Source organism: Leptopilina heterotoma, unplaced genomic scaffold (assembly GCF_015476425.1).
Source record: "Leptopilina heterotoma isolate Lh14 unplaced genomic scaffold, ASM1547642v1 Lhet_597, whole genome shotgun sequence".
NCBI lineage: Eukaryota > Metazoa > Arthropoda > Insecta > Hymenoptera > Figitidae > Leptopilina > Leptopilina heterotoma.
The window spans coordinates 386755-409830 of NW_025111135.1; the positions used below are offsets into that span (position 1 = coordinate 386755).

Below are 23076 nucleotides of genomic sequence, written 5' to 3' on the forward strand. Positions count from 1 at the left end.
AATAAGAAAAGGATGGAACAAAGATAGAAGAAGAAGAGAAGATCAAATTTACAACATTGTTTCGGAATACGGAGAATATAGACATAGAAATGATGCTACCCAGGTGCGAAAAGTTGGTCGGGCCATGGTCGCGCCGACCAAGTGGATAGTCGTGCCGACCTTGGCAGCCAAAGGTCGGCCGAACTAGTGAATTGTAACACCCGCCGTCCAGTGGCTAACATGGTCGGGCCGACCATGGGTGCCAAAGTCGGGCCGACCAGGGGTGCCAAAGTTTTCCCGACCATGAGAAAGAAGGTCGGCTTCATTTTGGCAACCATGGTCGTGCCGACCTTGGCAGCCAAAGGTCGGCCGAACTAGCGAATTGTAACACCCGCCGTCCAGTGGCTGACATGGTCGGGCCGACTATGGCTGCCAAAGTTGGGCCGACCAGGGGTGCCAAAGTTTTCCCGACCATGAGAAAGAAGGTCGGCTGCATTTTGGCAACCACGGTCGTGCCGACCTTGGCAGCCAATAGTCGGCCGACCGTTTGCAAAAAATTATTAACTTTACAATTAACAGATATTAAGTGATATCTTAATATTCATTATTTATTTATTTATTTATCGCATTCATCTTAACACTAGACGCAATCTTATACATAAATACAAATTAAAATTTCTAACGCTCGCAGGGATCGAACTCGCAACCTAACGCACCGAAGTCTAACACGCTAACCATTACGCTACGCTTACATGAAAGCCTAAGAACAAAAATGAATTTATAAGCTGCAATTTAAAAAAAGAAATTTGTAATTCATAACGATTAATAAATCAGATAACGTTTATTAGTTTTTGTTTAATCCATTTTAGCTAAAATAATTAACACAAAAACTTTTAATTTCTACCATGGCAGTATAGAAATGTTTTTTAAGATGGTCGGGCCAACCGTGGCCAGAGTCGGCCCGACCAACAGAAATTAGGTTTTTTACACTCTGGCTGCCATAGTTTTACCGACCATCGGCCCGACTCAGGCCAGAGTCGGCCCGACCAACAGAAATTAGGTTTTTTACACTCTGGCTGCCATAGTTTTACCGACCATCGGCCCGACCAACAGAAATTAGGTTTTTTTCACTCTGGCTGCCATAGTTTTACCGACCATCGGCCCGACTCAGGCCAGAGTCGGCCCGACCAACAGAAATTAGGTTTTTTACACTCTGGCTGCCATAGTTTTACCGACCATCGGCCCGACTGAGGCCAGAGTCGGCCCGACCAACTGAAATTAGGTTTTTTAAACTCTGGCTGCCATAGTTTTACCGACCATCGGCCCGACTCAGGCCAGAGTCAGCCCGACCAACAGAAATTGGGTTTTTTACACTCTGGCTGCCATAGTTTTACCGACCATCGGCCCGACTGAGGCCAGAGTCGGCCCGACCAACAGAAATTAGGTTTTTTAAACTCTGGCTGCCATAGTTTTACCGACCATCGGCCCGACTCAGGCCAGAGTCGGCCCGACCAACAGAAATTAGGTTTTTTACACTCTGGCTGCCATAGTTTTACCGACCATCGGCCCGACTGAGGCCAGAGTCGGCCCGACCAACTGAAATTAGGTTTTTTAAACTCTGGCTGCCATAGTTTTACCGACCATCGGCCCGACTCAGGCCAGAGTCAGCCCGACCAACAGAAATTGGGTTTTTTACACTCTGGCTGCCATAGTTTTACCGACCATCGGCCCGACTGAGGCCAGAGTCGGCCCGACCAACAGAAATTAGGTTTTTTAAACTCTGGCTGCCATAGTTTTACCGACCATCGGCCCGACTCAGGCCAGAGTCGGCCCGACCAACAGAAATTAGGTTTTTTACACTCTGGCTGCCATAGTTTTACCGACCATCGGCCCGACTCAGGCCAGAGTCGGCCCGACCAACTGAAATTAGGTTTTTTAAACTCTGGCTGCCATAGTTTTACCGACCATCGGCCCGACTCAGGCCAGAGTCGGCCCGACCAACAGAAATTAGGTTTTTTACACTCTGGCTGCCATAGTTTTACCGACCATCGGCCCGACTGAGGCCAGAGTCGGCCCGACCAACAGAAATTAGGTTTTTTAAACTCTGGCTGCCATAGTTTTACCGACCATCGGCCCGACTCAGGCCAGAGTCGGCCCGACCAACAGAAATTAGGTTTTTTACAGTCTGGCTGCCATAGTTTTGCCGACCATCGGCCCGACTCAGGCCAGAGTCGGCCCGACCAACTAAAATTAGGTTCTCTAAACTCTGGCACCCATAGTCGGCCCAACCTTGGGTGGAAACAGTAACCAAAGTCGGCCCGACTTTGGCTGCCGACCTATTGGCAGCCATAGATGGGCCGACCTGGGCCCGACCTGCCAACTCTGGCGGCCGACCAAAATTCGCACCTGGGTATGGGTTATTTGCAGACAATCGGTTATAATATTCAATTTTAATGTACTAGTATTGAAAATCAGCAAATATAAAACAAAACTTTTAAATTAGTTAAATAAAACATTATTTTTGAAATTTTGGGAAAATAGTTCTTTGGGAACGTGATTTTCTTGGAAAATTTTTTTTTGGGAATTACTACTTCTTGAGAATGTCACTTTTTGGGAAAAATACTCATTGGGAAAAGTGTATACCAATCGGTTAATCAATCTCAAAATCAATTTTCCTATCGAATTTTTTCATAATTTGGGCCAAAGATTTGATGTAGAGGGGGGTCCAAAAGTTATCTTTAACTTGGTAAATAAGAGCCACCCTAATATATATATGCACTAAGGCAGACAGTCAGATAGAGGGAACAGACAAACTCACTAGGAATGGAATTTCGTGGGTGGATCGAAACTGAAGAAATGTCCTCAGGCTTCTTGGTGGGCTTGGAATAATTGTACTGAAAACAGGACGTTGCCATTTTGCTCAGGGCTGCCACCTCGATCATTGTAATTAAGGTATCTTTTGAGCAGACCTCAAACACGCTGTTGTCTGCGCGGACTTGGAGGGAGGGAGAGATAGTGGGAGAATGAAACTTCTTTTCGAAAAACTTCGTGACGACCTGAATTCGTCGAATCGACAAGTGGCCCTTGATGGACGAGATGTAATTTCGTAGGTAGTTCCATCAAAGATGTCCCGGAGCACTTACCAGGATTTCCTTTCCTGTACGATCTTTTCTTTCTTTTACCATTAAATAAACTTAAGTGGAATAACGGGAGGAGGCGAAGGAAAAAAACCTACATGCAACACAAAGGCTTGTAAAAAAGGAAAAGAATTTTTTAAAATCCTTTAAAACATTTTCAGACGACAAAATATACGAGAGAAGAAACTGGAGCGAATAATTTTGCAAAAAAGGAGTGAAGTTTTCTCTCTCATGAGTTCTTATCATAGAAGTTTCAACTCATGGTCAATTTTATTTAAGAAATTAATTTATTTTTGAATTTAATTAATTTTAACTTAAACATCCTGACTTATCAGTTTTAAAATCTATCGAGGAAGAAAAAAATAATTAACCCGAAAAACGGAAAGCATTTGGTGTTGTACATATGCATATTTACGTTTGTGATCTGTGTGAGCGTTAAGGAAATTATTCGCCTGTCGTGATTTTTTAAAGCCCACTGTAAAATGCACATCGAAACCAATTAGTCTAACTAAATGAAACAGTGGATGAGTACGCTGTAGTATCATTTAGAGCTTTATAATTCCGGTCATTAACAAAATAAGGAAATCGTCACAAAATATTGTTATGCTTTACCAAAGAAAATACAATTTGTTAACTCAAGCAGGGAGTCTATTACGTAAGTTGATTTGATTTCGATTTGACTTTGACTTCCACCGCATTTCAATTTTTTCACTAGGCACGTGTTCTTTTACTTACTAGCGTCTCCGTCGACCGCTTCGCGGTCGACTACGTTGCTTCCATTTTCCATTCAACACGTAATTTTTCTTTAAACATTTTAACATGTAATTTTGCTTCTCCACGTTATTCTTCCCTTTAAATTAATTAAATTTTTTTAATTTTAATTACTTATAAAATTTTCAAGCTCATGAATATTTCTCAAATGACATTTTACCGAACTGCATTTGGTGAATGTCATTTTAACTAAATATCAATTAACCAAACAGTTTTTATAGCGAAATGCTATTTACACAAATTTTTAATTTTACAAATCTTCATTATTTTTAAACAATATGTTTACGCATTGTCACTTTTGCTAAATGTAATTTATAAAAATATTTATTTGTCCGAAATGCCATTTTTACGAATTATCTCTTACATCTATAAGTATAGCAATTTATAAAATGATGAATTTGCGTAATATTGATAATTTGGATAAGTGTAGTCACTTTTAAAACGTTTAAAATATCTTATTTTTCCAACTTCCATCTTAGAAATTAATGCATTTTAATATTCTTTTGATAACTTTTTGTAAATAACTTAAAAGTGACTACCAAAAAATCTTAAAATAATATATCTTCTTTTTATACAGTGTAGCAATTCATAAACATCGCAATTCGTAAAAGTAATAATTATTTTAAGCATTTCCTCGAAAAAGCGGAAAATTGGGTCCATGCGTCACTATGATTAAGTAGGTTGTACCTTTTTTCTAATTATTATTTAAAGTAAATTTTTTTAATTATGATGCATTAAGAAATATAAAAAATTTTCAATTTAGATTTTAACTTTTTAACACAATGTATCAAAGATAAAACGGTTTCTGTTTATTTCTTGGCATGAATAAATATATATAGATGTAGTAAAGTATTGCATTTATAACCTTATTGTGGTTTCTTTCTGTTTCTAAATTTTTAAATTGTTGTTTTTAAATTTAATTTTAATATTTTACTTAAAAATTATATTCCTATCTAGATAATAAAACTGAATTAGGAATTAATGTCATAAAATTTTTAAAGATTGAACAATAAATTATAAATTAATTATTTCTAAAGAAAAGTAACCTTTAAAAAGTCATTTTATTTAATTATTTGTTTTAATTCTTCTGAATTAAAAGTACATCTTGAAGGTTTATTTGAAAATAAATTTTATTAAACCTGGCACAGTTAAATCATTTAACGTTGAACTTTTCATAACTCGATACCTCCCTTCAAAAAACTTTTTAAGTTTGTCATCTAAAAAAATCACTATTCAGTTGTCCTTCTAAAACAACCGAGCATTTTTCTAAATCAAAAAAGTTGTGATTTTAATGGAGATGTCGAATTTTATTCAATAATAATTGGAAACTTTTTTTTTACGTTCTTTTACATTTAATAGTGTTTTATGTTTTTTTAATTTTATTTTTAACAAACTAATATTCATCTTAATACTACGATAAAAAAAACTTTTGATTTTTTTACACTAATTTTTCTAACATATTTTGATACACAGTATGCACCTTAACAACCATTATTTTTTGTCCACAGGGCAATTGATTTAATTATTTTTTCCATATTTAAATGAGATCTTTTTCTTTAGAATTTAGTTGCATATTTTGTGAAGAGAAAAATTTATTTTTTAATATTTTTTTTTAAATCTTGTTTTTTAAATTACATTTACATAAAAGATTAAATCGAAACATTACTTAACATTAGTAAAAAAGCACCAATAAACTCATCTTAGTGAATTACCAAAAGAGAAACTAATTTAAAAAATTGTTTTTGTTTTTTATTGTTAAAAGCATTAAAGTTGATCAGGGAATCACAAAATCGTCATGGTCTAATCATCATATTTTTGCAATAAAAAATAAATAATTATTTATATTTTGCGTAAAATAAAGTTTAGTACTGTAAGATTAGTGAAAAATATAATAAATTAAAATCGCTAATATTTTGCTTAAAACAATAGTTTTTCTTGAGAGTCACATAGTGGAAGCAATTTGTCAAATTTCTTATTGTAATAAAAAAAAATTTTAATTATTTATTCATTAATACTAAACTTTAAAATTCTATATCGACTTTTATTTAGTTTGTTAAAAAAATTTCCAATAATAATAATAATAAAATACAAATTGTGCGCTACGCAAAGATTCGCCAATTAACCAACAGAAAAAATAACTTGGCTATTTTAAATAATTAATTCTCAGCATAAACAGTATTTTTTATTTTCTGTGTTTTTGTTAGTAATTTTTCATAGTTGTCAAAATATTTCCAATAAACTCAAACTTTAAAATTTTAATTAAATTTAAAAAATTTATGAATAATAAATTATATAAAATATATTCATCATATACAGTTATATTAAAAGTTAATACATTTTTTATTATTATTCACACATAATGAATATTTTAAATTTTATCAACTCCACTTTTTCTGTGTCTTTTTTGTTTAAATCTAATATGTAAAATTTTGTCAAAAAATTATGATTTTGTCAATAAAAAGAACATAAATTTAAAAACAACGAATTTGATTTGTCCAAAAAAATTTTGAACATGTTTTTTAAAAAATTCTATTGTACTTATGTTAATTTTTAATTTTTATATACTCATTTTTTGGCAAATAGAGGTTTATTTATATTATATAATATATGTTTTTTGTTGTATTTTTAGTCTGTCACAACAGAAATTTGTTTTGTTGTGATTAAGTATCTTAGTTAGTGAGGTTAGGAACATTTGTTTACGAAGTGCATACCTTATGCTGTTGAGGTGATTTCTATTTAAAATATTTAAAATAAATCTTACAAATATTACATAATTATTTAAACCCGTTTAATTATTAATTAAAGAAAGGAATTTCAAAGTTTCTGAATTAAGAACTTATATTTCTTTCCATTCTGACATTTTATCAATACCGCAGAAATACTATACACAATAATATATTCTTCAACACATTAATTTTTCTATTGTGGACGCAGTCTAAAAATACAAAATAAAAAACATTAATTATACTTTTTTTTGTAATAAAGAAAAACAATTACTTGCTGAAAATAAAGTACATATAAGAATCCAAAAGAAAACAAACAGCGGCCATCTTTCTATCTTAGCTAATCAAGTGTTCACGCGTGCGTAAGAGCAATGTCCATTTTTCGAGTTTCACGTGTTCGAGTTACGTTTTCGAGTTCGATTTCCTTTCATTCGAGTTCTATCTATGTCTCATAAAAATATCAATTCGAGAAATGCAAATTTGCGAAACAACAAATAGCAAAAATAACAATTCACAACAAAATAATTTCGCAAAAAGTACCAATTAGCAAAAGCATTTATCAATTCGTTAAACTGTCAATGCGAAGAAAGCAAGTTTGCAAAAATAACAATAAAAATTTCTTTTATAACATTTGGCAAATGTATGGGTAAATGATTAACGCTATGACTCTTTTTCTCCAAAGGTTTACTTAGAATTCTCCAAACTGCCTCACCTGGACCAACATATATATTTTCTTTATAATGATGTATTTCATTATGATTAACAGTAACCTCGCGAATGGTGATACGCATTTGTGATAACAATAGATGCATCATCATGTTCTTTGAGAATATATTTATATAAATATTTAACAGACTTGATACTCGAAACTATTTCTACATTAATATGGCAATTAAATATTTCTGAAAGTTTAGGGCAATACGGAACAACATTAGAATTATCAACAATAAATCCATTTGGTCGTTCATAGGGTTTATTATTATTTATTCGACGACAATGAACATAGCAATTTTCTTCAATTGTAGTTTCTTCTTGGTAACTTTTTGGAAATTTTTTTGAATATTTCCCATCAATTAAACACCAATCTCCGCAAGGTCCGTGAATATTATATTGCATTATTATTTTATGTAAAATAGGATTGATATTTTCATCAGGAATTTCTGCAGAAATATAACGATCAACACTTTCAACTGTTAATATTTTAGAATTTTCTTTCAATATAGCTAACAAATGAATGTGCGGCAATCCTCGCTTTTGAAATTCAATAACATAAACATAAGATTTGACTTCTCTAAATAATTTATTATCAACAATAGGTTTAAGTAGATGTTTAACTTTTAATGCGAAAACCCTAGTAACTTTATCAGGTCTATCAGCAGCAGTTCGATAGGGGAATGAATTTTCCTGTATCTCTTTTTAATTTGGATTACACGTCATTGTGATAAATAAATCTGGTCTACCAAGACGAGCAACAATAGCCATCGAATCCTGATATTGTTGCATCATATTGCGAGGTGATCCTATAAAAGTAGAAGGCAATATAAGCGTTTTTCACACGTGTACATCATTTTCCAACACATGATTGTGTAAATAATCCATCAGTCCTTTATATCTTTCACTTCTCACATAAGCTTGATTATTTGCACAAAAGCTTAATCTATCTTTTTCTATTTTTACATCATTTTCAACCACCCGTTGTTAAAAAAATCTACCTCCATATAAAAATTGATTAAATTCTTTATCTCTTACAGCAATTTCGTATTTAATGTAGGCAGATTTAGAAATAGTATCATTTCTAATTCTGTAATCACTATCACTACAAATCATATTAATATTATAACCCTTATTTCCAAGTGGATAAAATATGGAATGAATCCATGGTTCAACATTCGGATCTAAATTACTAACCAATTTTAATTCCTTTGCAGATTTATTATAAACCGTTTCATAAGATTCTGGTATTTCTCTTTCAGAGTTTGTATTAAGAATTGCAGCCACTTCATTAAAACTTTGATAATAATTGTATCTATTTTTATCAAAGCTTTTTTTTAATGTGAAGAATAATTGTAACCCATGAATTTATTTATTATTTGTCTTGCTAATTAAGCTTCTATTTGAATTACCTCTGACATCATCATGTGAGATTTTCTGTATGCATTAGAATCCTTATATGAAATCAGTAGATATGCAAATTAGGTAAAGAGAGACATTTTGATGTTATTTTCCTTCAAAAGAGGAAGAAAGCAATACCGTTACCTGAAGAGAGATAGTTTTATAATGTTTTCAATAAATGAAAGAGAGATAAGTATGCGTTAACTTTTCTGCGTTATAAACAGAGAGCGATTTATGTTTCACTAAATGATATATTGAATACTAGAACAAATTCTTGCGCGCTACGCGCGCCTGTTCAAATAAAATATATACATAATTATAGGAAATTCAATTTTTTTATTATTTACTAACTCTTTTTTAAATGTTTCAATGAATTTTTCTTTAAATCCTAAAACAGAATGATCAATACTATTTTTTAAAATAAATATAAATATACTTTAAACAAAATTTTATTTTTATAACTAATTTACTTTTCTATTATGATCCGATTCTCATAAATTAAAAAAAGAAAATATTGAAAGCTTTATTTAATTAGTTTGCGACTTTTATTATTTTATGATTATTCGATATCTTTTAACTTGGAAAATAAAATAACTAAAATTTTTTCCTTTCTATTTTCAATAAACGTATAAAATTCTGCAAAAAATGACTCCTTAACAACAAAAAATATTAATTTTTTAATAAGATATTCTAGAAAGACCCCTTTTTCAGTGATGTGACTAATTTTTTTATGTCTTCCGAAAAAATGAATGTCTTTCAACATTTCTTCAGAATATGGAAACTATTACAGTTGAAAGAAAAAATTAGAAAAATTATAATGGTATTTTCACTTCTGAAAAATAATTTTTAAAAATCAAATATATTCTTAATCCTAAAGTTCACTAAATGTTTAATTTAACTTAAATCGCTTCCATATTCTAAAGAAAGATATGTAGATAAAATATTTTAAGAAATCTTATTAATTCCAAAATAAAATAAAATCCCTTTTCTTAAGGGAGGGTTAGGTTTACATTATCAAAAAATAACAATAACACTTTATTGGTATACATTTATTGTGCAATATCAACATTTTCTGTCGAATTATCATTTCTGGCAATGTGATATTATCATACGCACCCGGCCAAAGATGGATTTTATGTGATATAGAACCAAAAATAAAGCGCGTTGCGCGCACCCCGTTCTAGTGATATGTTCAAAAAAGAAACTTTAATTATTTTATTAAAATTAAAATTTAATTATTTTGTTTAATTTAATTATTCAAGAATGCTTTAAAATAAAATCTTTGTACTTTCTCATACTAATAATTAAAATTTTTTTTGAAAAAAGCATAAAAATTAAGTTTTTTTTGTAAATGTCCTGTTGGAGACACGTTAAAAAGTAGGGTTTCTACAAGTTATCAGCCATTTTATAGAATATAATTACTATTATTCCTATTATGTAAAAAATTTCGTGTATATATGTATGTGTGAATGTATGTTGTGTGTCCGTCTGTCACAGAATCTTTCTTCGCGCATCACTTAAAAACGGCTGAACCGTTTGAAACCAAATTTGGCAGATAGGTAGACCTTGAGCCAAGAAAGGTTTATAAATTTACAGATTTGAAAAATATTAATTAATTCTTTTCAAAATTTTATCATCTTTCCAAACATATACAGAAAAAAATTTCAGTTTTAATAAATTTAATGTTAAAAAATTTTTTGTTTCCTTTAAAAAGTGGTAGAACTTACAAATTTGCCCGGTACTGTAAATATTTCACATTATAAATCCCGAAAAACATAAATATAGCAAACTAAACGTATTTAAAATTGAAGAACCAAATGTATTACCTGCCGCTACGCGCTATTGCAAGGGATAATACCAGTCAGGTAGCAGTGAGAGGCTCAAAAGCGCTCACTGCTCATTGACTGGTATGGTCCTTTACGACTGTGCGTAGCGGCAGTTGATATATCTGGCCTCTCAATTATTTAAAAATTTCACTATAAACATAATTTTTTATATACATATCGCTTCTACTATCTCCTAAATATATTTTTACGGATTCAAATGAACGTACCCTTGACAATGCAACATACATCTGACCGTGATTAAATACATCTCTTCTTAAATCTATATATATTCTGTTAAATGTTTGTCCTTGAGACTTGTTAATAGTCATTGCGAAAGCCAATTTTATAGGAAACTGTCTTCTTTTAAAAGTGAACGGATATAAATTTTCACAATATAAAGTTACTCTATGTAAAAAGGCAATATTTCCACTCTTATCTCCCGTTAATATTTGACATTTAATAACATTATGTGATAAATCTAAAATAAGCAACCTTGTTCCATTACATAATCCTTCATTAATACTAAGATTTCTAATAAGCATTACAACAGAATTAATTCTTAAATGCAATTCATGTGGTGGCAAAGAAGGTGGAGAGAGAGTGTTTAAATATTCTGGTAAGAATACATCAGTAAATTTTCCATTATCACAATTTTCAGTAGAATCAATACTTTTATATATTTTTTCACCTTTACTGTCTAAGAGACGCACCACTCTCTTATTAATATCATCAACGTCAACGTTTCTAGGTGCTAAAATTGCACACTTCGACATCTCCTCAAATTTATTTTGTTGTATAAACTGACTATACATTTCTTCAGCAATATCTACATTCCCTTTTTGAATAATATGTTCTGGTAATATAACATTATCATCAGCATCATTTAATTCACCATTGCCAAGTTTAAGTAAAAAATCTACAAATTCCGTTTCTTGTGGTAAAGCTCTCATATTATCTGTTAATGTGTGTTTTTTGAAATGTTTCCACAGTTTACTATTTTTTATAGATAAATTTACTATTTCTGATCTAGTACCCCGTTCTTTAATTGGTAAAGTTTGTCGAAAATCTCCGCCTAGAATAACAATTTTACCACCAAAAACTTCGTTTGAACTCATTATATCTCTTAATAGATAATCCATAATTTCTAAAGCATATTTTGGAGCCATTGGTGCTTCATCCCAAATAAAAACATCTATATTTTTTAAAAAGAGGCCTTCTTTTGATTGAACTTTAATGTTTGAAGATGAATCACTGTATAATGGAACGGGTAAGCCCAAAACTTTATGAACAGTTTTTCCATTAGGAAGCAGAGTCGCAGCTATACATGTAAATGCCATGTTGCAAACATTTATTCCTTTACTTCTTAATAAATGCCATAGTGTAGTATATAAAAATGTTTTTCCAGATCCTCCACAACCATCAACATATAAGCACTTAGAACTATCAAGAGAAGAATCCTTTAAGGCATCAAGAACATAATCAACTACAAGTTTTTGTTTTTCATTTAATTTAGCATAATTCTGTTTTCCTATGTTAATATGTTCTACAATATTTATATCATTAACTTGTTCAGTAACAATTTCATCTTGTATATCTAATAACCCCCGAAAGTCAGTTAAATTATATCCTTCGTTAAATAACATTGTTTTAATATTTCTATAAGCCCTTTGTTCAGCTTCAATGTGGATAAGTTTTGAATAATCTTCTGACATTTGGCCCTTAAATTGTTCCCAAAGTTTATCCGGATGTACAGGATGACAATGAATTAAAATTCTTGTGAATAACTGTCGAAGTGAATGAGGCATCATCCATAATGCAGCTTCTTCCATTGTCCTAATCCACTCACTATCATCTTCTACAAGTCCTAATGCCAAACAAGCAGATGTGAAAGATTCATGAACAACTCCATTAACTGTTCTCAAACTTTCAAAAGAAGTTGCTCCTTTTACTGTAAGCAACAATAATCTAAGGTGAAATAATTCCAATTGATGTGGATTAACAGAATACATTCTTCCCAATACTTTTTCTTTACGAATTCTTTGTTTCCATTCAAGAAATTTTGTTACCCATGTATAATGCTCTGGTATTTCTGAATAATAATAATTTTGAGCATTACTATCTCGTTGGTTAAGTTTAAAATAATCCAGAAGTTTTGTATTTTTATTTAAATCGAAAGAAATGTCGTTACTATCCTTTTTTTCTCGAATAATAACATTCTGTTCATTTGGCAAATGTAGGGGTAACCGGTTAACGCTATGACTCTTTTTCCCTAAAGGTTTACTTAGAATTCTCCAAACTGCCTCAACTGGACCAACATATCTATTTTCTTCATAATGATGTATTTCATTATGGTTAACAGTTACCTCGCCATTCGCATTTGTGATAACAATAGATGCAGCATCATGCCCTTTCAGAATATATTTATATAAATATTTAACAGACTTGATACTCGAAACTATTTCAACATTAATATGGCAATTAAATATTTCTGAAAGTTTAGGGCAGTACGGAACAACATTAGAATTATCAACAATAAATCCATTTGGTCGTTCATATGCTTTATTATTATTTCTTCGACGACAATGAACATAGCAATTTTCTTCAATTGTAGTTTCTTCTTGGTAATTTTTTGGAAATTTTTTTGAACATTTTCCATCTATTAAACACCAATCTCCACAAGGTCCGTGAATATTATTTTGCATTATTATTTTATGTAAAGTAGGATTAATATTTTCATCAGGAATCTCTGCAGAAATATAACGATCAACACTTTCAACTGTTAATATTTTAGAATTTTCTTTCAATATAACTAACAAATGAATGTGTGGCAATCCTCGCTTTTGAAATTCAATAAGATAAACATAAGATTTGACCTCTCCAAATAATTTATTATCAACAATAAGTTTAAGTAGATGTTTTACTTTTAATGCGAAAACCCTAGTTACTATATCAGGTCTATCAGCAGCAGTTTGATAGGGGAATAAATTTTCCTGTATCTCTTTCCAATTAGGATTACATGTCATTGTAATAAATAAATCTGGTCTACCATGACGAGCAACAATAGCCATCGAATCCTGATATTGTTGCATCATATTACGAGGTGATCCTATAAAAGTGGATGGCAATATAAGCGTTTTTCCCACGTGTACATCATTTTCCAACTCATGATTGTGTAAATAATCGATCAGTCCTTTATATGTTTCACTTCTTAATTGAGCTTGATTATTTGCACAAAATCTTAATCTATCTTTTTCTATTTTTACATAATTGTCAACCACCCATTGTTGAAACAATCTACCTCCATATAAAAATTGATTAAATTCTTTATCTCTTACAGCAATTTTGTATTTAATATAGGCAGACCTAGAAATAGTATGATTTCTACTTCTGTAATTACTATCACTACGAATCATATTAATATTATAACCCTTATTTCCAAGTGGATAAAATATGGGATAAATCCATGGTTCAACATTCGGATCTAAATTACTAACCAATTTTAATTCCTTTGTAGATTTATTATAAACCGTTACATAAAATTCTGGTATTTCTCCCTCAGAGTTTGTATTAAAAATTGCAGCAACTTCATTAAAACTTTGAAAATTATATCTATTTTTATCAAAGCCTTTTTTCAAAGTGAACAATAATTGTAATTCAGGAATTTCTTCATTTTTTTGTCTTGCTAATTCAGTTTCTATTCTAATTACTTCTGACATCATCATGTAAGATTTTGTGTATGTATTAGAATTTCTCATAATATTTTCTATAGATTTTAAAACGTCTTCATCCAAATTGTCGTTACTTTTTAATCTGTATCTGATTGATTTCTCAGGGTCATAAATAAATAATTGACCAAAACATGGATCTTCACCTTTATCCGGATATAAAGCACTATTAATTTGATAGTAAATTTGACCTTGAATTTTGTAACAGAATGGTCCTCTTCTTCTTCCATTAAAATTAATTACATTAGCATTTAAAGATGCAAAAGAAAAAGAATTATTGTACAGCCTTATATTCTTTTTAAAATGACCAGATTTTTCATGAAGCAAAAGCAAAAGCTTTAATTCATCTGGATATTGTATAGAAGTTAAAACAACACCTCCATGACTACAACAGTCATTAAAACTAACTTTTCTACCAGAAACTTGTTCATCTTTAAAATGTTTAGCTTGACAATGTGTGCAGTAATAATTCATTGGACCTAGATAATTTTCAACATTATTTGTCTTAAATGTTTTATTATCATCTAAATCTATATTTAATATTTTCTTTGAATCAGAAATATTCAAATTTGAATTTATACTATTATTTACCAGTTTCAACTCATTTTGAATTTGATGATTTAATACTCTTTCACAATAATTTCTTTGACATAGAGTATTTTTTGTTTTTGACAAAGTACTTCTATCACTGTTTATATTTTTTAATTTAAGGTTTTGAGCATATTCTATTTTAGATTCAACTTGAAGTTTTTTCTTAGTTGAAGTGTGCACTTCACGTGAATAATTTACATTATCAATTTTACGTTTAAGTTTTTGCCTATCACGATAATTTTTTTGAATTTCAGACCTACTTTGTTTGAGTGTAGTTGACGCATTATTTTTTTCATTTAATTTAGTTATTACTCTCGGAAAAGAAAGGACAGTGTGTGCTTCCTCTGAATAATTTGCATTATCAACTTTACGCTTCAGTTTTTGCCTATCACGATAATTTTTTTGAATTTCAGACCTACTTTGTTTGAGTGTTGTTGACGCATTATTTTTTTCATTTAATTTAGTTATTACTCTCGGAGAAGAAAGGACAGTGTGTGCTTCCTCTAAATAATTTGCATTATCAACTATACGCTTCAATTTTTGCCTTTCGCGATAATTTCTTTGAATTTCAGCCTTACTCTGTTTAAGTGTTGTTGATGATTCAACATTTCCTTCATTTATTTTACTTATTGCTCTCGGAAAAGAAAGGGAAGTGTGTGCTTCCTCTGAATAATTTGCATTATCAACTTTACGCTTCAATTTTTGCCTTTCGCGATAATTTCTTTGAATTTCAGCCTTACTCTGTTTAAGTGTTGTTGATGATTCAACATTTCCTTTATTTATTCTATTTATTGCTCTTGGAAAAGAAAGGGAAGTGTGTGCTTCCTCTGAATAATTTGCATTATCAACTTCACGCTTCAATTCTTGCTTATCGCGATAATTTTTTTGAATTTCAGCCCTTCTTTGTTTAAACGTTGTTGATGCAATATTTTCTTCAGTTATTTTATTTATTATTCTCGGAAAAGAAATCTCTTTCTTAATAGAGTTTTTAGAAAAGTTTGATTCTCCACACTGAAATTTTTTATCTTTTTTATTTAAAAGACAATTCCAGTCATACACAACTATGCAAGATCTACTATTCGAAATTTGTACTGAGGGAAATTCACTTAAACTATTGTTTTTGAACATTAACATTAAATGATTTCTCATATTACAATAATAGTAATTGACAGAATCAGGCATAATATTAAAAAATAACGATGTTGCGAATGCTATTGCATATATTCCACAAGCAAGACTGTTTAATGGTTGTTGATCAACAGTTGTGAAAACTACTGGTGGTTCAAAAGGATATAATCTAATTAAGTAAGCCCTTTGATCGTCATTTAAATATTTTTTATTAAGACTATCAAAAATGTAAAGGCTTTTTCCATCATAATAAGTACAAATCCAATGACCAGACTTATAATATCCACTAAAAAGTATTTGAATGTGCTGCTTATTTTTCTCGATTGGAACTATCAAATCAAGTGTTTGTAAACACAAAGTATTTTGCATATTATAAAAAAAATTTGATTGTCTTCCCAATAGCTTTTGAAATTCATACATATGATCATTATTTAGCATTGCTCCTTCAGTGACAACAATACTTAAATCATCAGTAGTCAAATTTACAGTTTCTCCTTTGTTAGACATTGTTCTTTTATTTTATAAAATTTACTTATATCAAGGAATTAAAAATTTAAAAATAGTAATATTACAGTAGAATTTTAATATCAAGTTTTATACATTTAATTATAAATATTATAATTTCCTTTTATTCAATGTTATTACCAAATTTTGCCTCCTATAGAAAATAAAAACAAATTTCCAATTTTGTCTCTTATCCAATATATAATATATAATATAATAATAATAATAATAATAATATATATATATATATATATATATATATATTTAAAAATGATAAATGTCATGTTTTTTTAAATATTCAGTTAAAAACAACAAGTTATTAAAATGGCGTACGTAGTAGTCAAACGTTTGGATATAGGGATAAATGCAATTGTTGCTTCTCATTGGATCCAAAATTCTAGAAGTGGATTGAAGTGCTACATTCCTCAAGAAGATGTGGATGACGAAGAATCTTCGTTGCAATGGGCAAAGGATCGAATTGAAATCAATAAAGAGTTGTGGCCTCTGATAGAAATAAAAAGAATAAAATTTTTTAGTACGTAATGGCAAGATTTAAAATACACTCTCATTATCGTGCTTTAATTATCTATTTATTTTATAATTAATAATTTTTTCCAAAGAATTGTAATTAAAGTATGTTTCCTACTTACCTATATTTTAGGTGACTGGGAAGCTGCTCTCATCTACTTACAACAATTAAAATCTCACATAATTTCGCGAAATGAAGTTCATTTACCAGGCAACAGCAATAAATCTTTAATTGGAGGTAATGTTGGAATAATATTTATTATCAGCATTCTTATTATATATAGATATTATAAAATATCTTTCTTTGATTACATTTATTTCAGATAAAAATCCAAAAGTATCTAGTGTGCCGCAAATGCCTAGTGAATTGGACCGAACACTTCTATACCGTAACAAAAATGTAAATAGTTCGACAAGTAAGTAAAAGCTCGGGTAGAAAAGGTATTTCTAAATAAATAATATATGCGACCGCTTCTGAGAAAAGAGGGCTTATGATAAAAAAAATTTGATTTTGACGATTTCTTATATTTAAAGTCTTAACAATGTAATGCTATTAGTTTCAAGAAAAAAATTTCGGTCGAAAATTCTCTTTTCTCCGGTGCGGTCACATAGGTAGTAAAAAATTAAAGAAGAATTTGACAAACAATTGGAACAAAAGTTAGTCCAATATCATAATTTCGTATTTTAAAAAAATGGTGACATTAAATTTTAAATTCCTTTTGGTTTTGAACAATTTAAGGTTATACTTAAATAAAAATAATAATTTTTTGTCAATAATAAATGAGTTAAGCAACATAACCTAAAATTATATGATAAATGATTGAAATGATAAAATAGAAATGTATGCATATAATTTTCTGAAGCGTACAAGATACTTACAAATTGTTCATTCACTAACTCATTAGTGGATAACAGGTTCTCAAAATTTAAAATTTAATCGTAAGTCTTAAAAGACAATAAGTTCCTTATCGATTCGCCAAAGACGTTTGTTGTTTCATATATTTTCTCAAATAACAAATGTTTCTTATTGCCAGAAAATTGTTATTTTTTTAAATGCAATTATCAATCGTTTAAAATGTTCAAAAATAAATTCTTCGCACTTCCACCAAAACGAATTTCTAATTTAATTTGTCTTTTTCTTTTAAATTACGAAATTATGACATACATTAGTGTATTCCACTGATTCTAATAAAGAGAGAACAAATTAAATTAGAAACCATTAAATTGTACATAATTTTTTGCAGATGATACAGTTCAGGAAGTTCAAATTCCCGTCATTGACATAACTGGTAATACATGCATGATTTATATTGATTTCGATATTTTTTTGTTATTTCAAAATATGTATAGTTCCCATTTTTTAGCTCATAAGAAAAAAGCATTAAGTCTTTTAAAGGAAACTAGAAGTATCATGGAAAATATTAATTTGCGGTTTTCGCACCTGGAGAAAATATATGGAGCAACAAACGTCGTTGGCGAATCGATAAGGAACTTATTGCCTCTTAAGACTTTCGATCAAATTTTAAATTTTGAGAACCTGTTATCCACTAATGAGTTAGTGGATGAACAATTTGTAAGTATCTTGTACGCTTGACTTTTCATATTCCGGAAAATTATATGCATAAATTTTTATTTTATCATTTCAGAAAAGCTTAATCACATCAATCGGAGGTAAAACCGATAAGGAGTTTATAGTTCGAACAATGGACAGGATTTTCTCAAAAGATTGCGCCAAAACATGCTCTTGGGCTGGTCGCCAGTATAAGAATTTAAATAAAATCGAAAAAAAGGGCTTAAAGATTGCCTCACTATAAAAATTCTTAAAGGTAATAAAATATATAATTCGAAATAAAGTTAAATAGCTCTTCAAAGAATTTTACTATTTTTTTAAAATTATATCTTCAGAATGAAAAATGTCTTCTTTATAAAAAAATTATTTATTTATACATATGTTTAGTCGCAAATAATCTATAAATAAAATGAGGCGTCGTGAATTTAATTGACAACAATTTTTTAAATTTATGTAAACTCGTTTGTGGAGAAAATTTTAATTATCTAAAAATATTTGTAAATAAACTATTTTTTTAAATTACATTTATTTTTCACATGAAAGGAAGTCCTCTCATAAAAGTGGTCTATACAATTCAATTTAGAAAATATTTGATTACCTTTAGAGCGTTAACGATTGCATAATATTGTTTTATTAATAAATTATTAATGTTTACAGGTGTTGTATGTGCTCTCAAGGATACAACTGAGGCAAATTTGGATGTTTACATAAAAAATTATTTGTGGAACGCGTCCAGAACTATTTAAATTTATTTTGGAATATTGTTTATGTAAATGTTTTATGTGAATCGAATGAAATATATTCATTAAATGCATAAATAAAAAAATTAAACTCAGGTGCACGAACTTTTACTGATTTTAGAATAACTACTTTTAGTTACTAGTATGTTACAAGTTTCCAGGGTAACAGATGTAAACGAGTTTAACTTGTAAAAATCAACCATTATGATGTTAGCTGAAAAACTTGTAACATACTAGTAACTGCGATACTGGTAACCTGTGACCACTGAGGAAATTGTCTAGCAAGTAACTGGTTGCCTGGGAATATATATTAGACCTGTATCAGACCCTACGAAGGAATACCACCAACAATATGAAGCCTTGGACCTTTTTTTTTTTTTTTTTTTACCTTTGTAAATGAGGGACCCAGGTAATAATATTTTCTTTCTTCCTTCATCGCTAGGAAATCGCAAGGAAAATATAGATAAAAGTCAATATATCCCTATATTAAAGAACCAGTAGAACCGGGTAGAATCAGGAGCCTACTTGCTTTAAGTTGGTTATTGTCACGTGAGTTCCAATTTCAAACCAGTAGATAAGTATTTTCAGCTGGTTTGAATTTGGAATGTCAAGTTCAAAATGAACTGGTCTCAGTTTGAACATTACAGTCAACCGGAAATTCCAAATAGGTTACATTGTACAACATGAACTTGTTTCAACTTGGATATCGATTCACAATTGGAAATCCAAGGTGGTAACAATTGAGCAGATATTTTTGAAAAAAAATATTTGTGGAAAAAATAATAAAAAATTCTTATGACCATTAATAACTTTATATTCTTAGCACGCTCCACACATACAAACATTTTAATTAAACTGGAAGAATTAAATTAAAACTTATACCCTGTGGGAATCGAACCCCGTATCTATGACCTATCTATCTAAACGCTTAACGACCGCGACTATCGAATCGACGTGAGAAATATTTTTCGACCTGTCTATATAAGCTGCAACTTTGAAAAACGTAAGTTTATGTAAAATATTATAATTTTTGTAAGTATCTATAAAAATACAAGCAAAAATTAAAATATTTATAGAGATTTGCAATATATGCTATTATGTTAAAAATATTAATTAAATATTTAATAAATTTTTGCTCAAATGTCATTTTACCGCTTTGTAATTTTTTGCAAAAAATAACATTAAGCGAAATAAAAAACAGAAAATTCGTAAAAATTAATATTCTTAAAATGACTGGGCCAGACCAGCTCAACTGTGTTAAAAAAATTTCATTGATTTTCTAAAATGTTAAAACTTTTATGAAAATCTGTAGTTCACAACAAAACAATAAAACACTCTTAACCGTTTTTTGAAATTTGAAATTTTTGTTATTTTTTTGCATTAACAAAATATTACAAAATTTAAAAATAATTATTAACTTAAAAGCCGTTTACCATAAATTAATAAAACTTACACTGATTACACAAAATTGTTCACTCTCTTACAAGAAAATATTTTCATGATTGTAAATTTACAAATTCAATATTTTTAATAACAATTTTATAAACAATTTGAATTATTTAGGTGTTCTACCCCTCCAATTGCAATGAAACTCATAGGAGGTATAGTCAGTAGTCTCTTTTTAAAGACCCTAATAAAAAATTTTCAATTTGGAATGTACATAACGTATTTTTTAATAAAAACGCGCGTCCACTCCACAATGGGAAAAATGTGATTGTCGTGGAAAATTTAGTCTAGACGTTACAATTATTATTTGTTTTTTATACATTTTTTTTAAATGAAAGACTGAATTTTCCACAACAATCAACTTTTTCCCACTGTGGAGTTGGCGCGCGTTTTTAATAAAAAAAATTCGTTATGTACATTTCAAACTGAAAATACCAAAATTTTTTTTGGGGGGTTTCAAGAAGAGACTACTGAGTATACTTCTTATGAGTTTCATTGCAACAGGAGCGGTCGAACACATAAATAATTAAAATTGTTATTAAAAATACGGAATTTTTAAATTTAGGTACAATCATGCAAATATTTTCTATTAAAAGAGTGTAAACAATTTTGTGTAAATAGTGTAAGTTTTATTAATTTATTGTAAACGGCTTTTGAGTTATTAATTTTTTTTAAATTTTGTAATATTTTGTTAATGCAAAAAAAATAACAAAAATTTCAAATTTCAAGAAAGCGGTTAAAAGTGTTTTATTGTTTTGTTGTGAACTGCAGATTTCCATAAAATTACAAAATTACAAATAGCAACAGTAACAAATTCATAAAAGTATCAATTCGAGAAATGCAAATTCGCAAAAATAAAATTAGCAGAAATAATGATACACAACAAAACAGTTTACCAAAAAATAACAATTAGCAAAAGTATCTAACAATTTGTAAAACTGTCAATTGCGAAGAATGCAAGTTTGCAAAAATAACAAATTTGCAAAATAACAGTAAACTAAAATAAATATTTGTAAAAATGTAAATTTCCAATAATAATTCTTTGCAAAAATAACAATTGGCGAAAATGACAATTTAATGAATTCCAATTCGCGATTAATCCAACTCTTTAAATTTGAACTTGAAATTCCAAATAGAATGTATCCCCGATTCAAATGAAACCAAGATGACATTAATCTTTCACTCTGCTATATAAATTTGGAGTTGGAAATTCCAAACTCAAGCTCGTTGATTTTTAATTTGACAGGACAAGTGAAATGTAGTATTCGAGAATCCAAATTGAACCAAGTAGATTCTTGAACTTAATTTTTGTATTTGGAAATGCAAGCTGACACTTGTAGTACGTGCGAACTTGGAAATACAAGTAGAAATGATAAGATTGGAAATCCATGTTAAAACAAGTCGAAACAAAAATTGAAGAGGACAATCCAGGATAGAACCATTTCAATTTTATCTTGGATATCCGTTTCAGTTACATAAATAGGATTTCCAAGTTAAAACCAGTAGAATTGCTACACGGAAAAGTTTTTCAATTTGGAAAGCAAGTTGACACCAGTAGATCCATGTTCAATTTCTACTAGTTTCAACTGGTTCTTTAATATAGGGATATATTGACTTTTATAATTAAAACACAAAAGGTAACGTCTGGGTAACGGCGCCAGTAACGCCGGCTATGGTAACGGCTACCTTTGTCTCTTTCTCTAAAGGCAATATAAATAAGAATATCTCTCTTGACCTAATTTGCATATCTACTCGTTTCATATTAAGGATATACTTTTATAATTGAAACACAAAAGGTAACGTCTGGGTAATGGCGCCGGTAACGCCGGCTCTGGTAACGGCTACCTTTGTCTCTTTCTCTAAAGGCAATATAAATAAGAATGTCTCTCTTTACCTAATTTGCATATCTACTCGTTTCATATTAAGGAAGATACCAAATTTCAAAATTACAATTTTCCAGGGTAAATCCGCTCACTATATCTTTTTAAGACGAAACAGTTTTATTTTTTAAATATTAAAATTCGTTTTATTCATGTCTGAAGTATGATTTAATATTGATAAACTATGAATTCTATAAACAATTCTATAAACAACAAATTGGTTTAATAAATAATGAATATAGTTTTCATAAATTACAACTATGGATTTAAATAAAGTTATATTTTATTCAGAGAAAGTGAAATGTAGTTGTTTTAATACTTTAACCCTTAAACCGCACCCTGGGTGTGCGACACCCATATTCTAGCTTTTTACTCTAATATTTCGGTTAACCCTTTAAGTCCCATAATTAGGACAA

The 23076-nt window shown here is 29.8% G+C and overlaps 1 protein-coding gene across 1 annotated transcript; it reads left to right on the plus strand.

The window, feature by feature from the left end:
• The first annotated feature begins 16820 nt into the window (after positions 1-16820).
• On the plus strand, positions 16821-19354 carry LOC122509080. The gene is made up of 7 exons (XM_043622840.1): positions 16821-17031; positions 17158-17262; positions 17348-17440; positions 18269-18313; positions 18389-18597; positions 18671-18850; positions 19252-19354. Exons 1-6 carry the CDS (start codon positions 16821-16823, stop codon positions 18836-18838), a joined length of 831 nt encoding a protein of 276 aa, XP_043478775.1. The 3' UTR covers positions 18839-18850; positions 19252-19354.
• The last annotated feature ends 3722 nt before the right edge of the window (positions 19355-23076 follow it).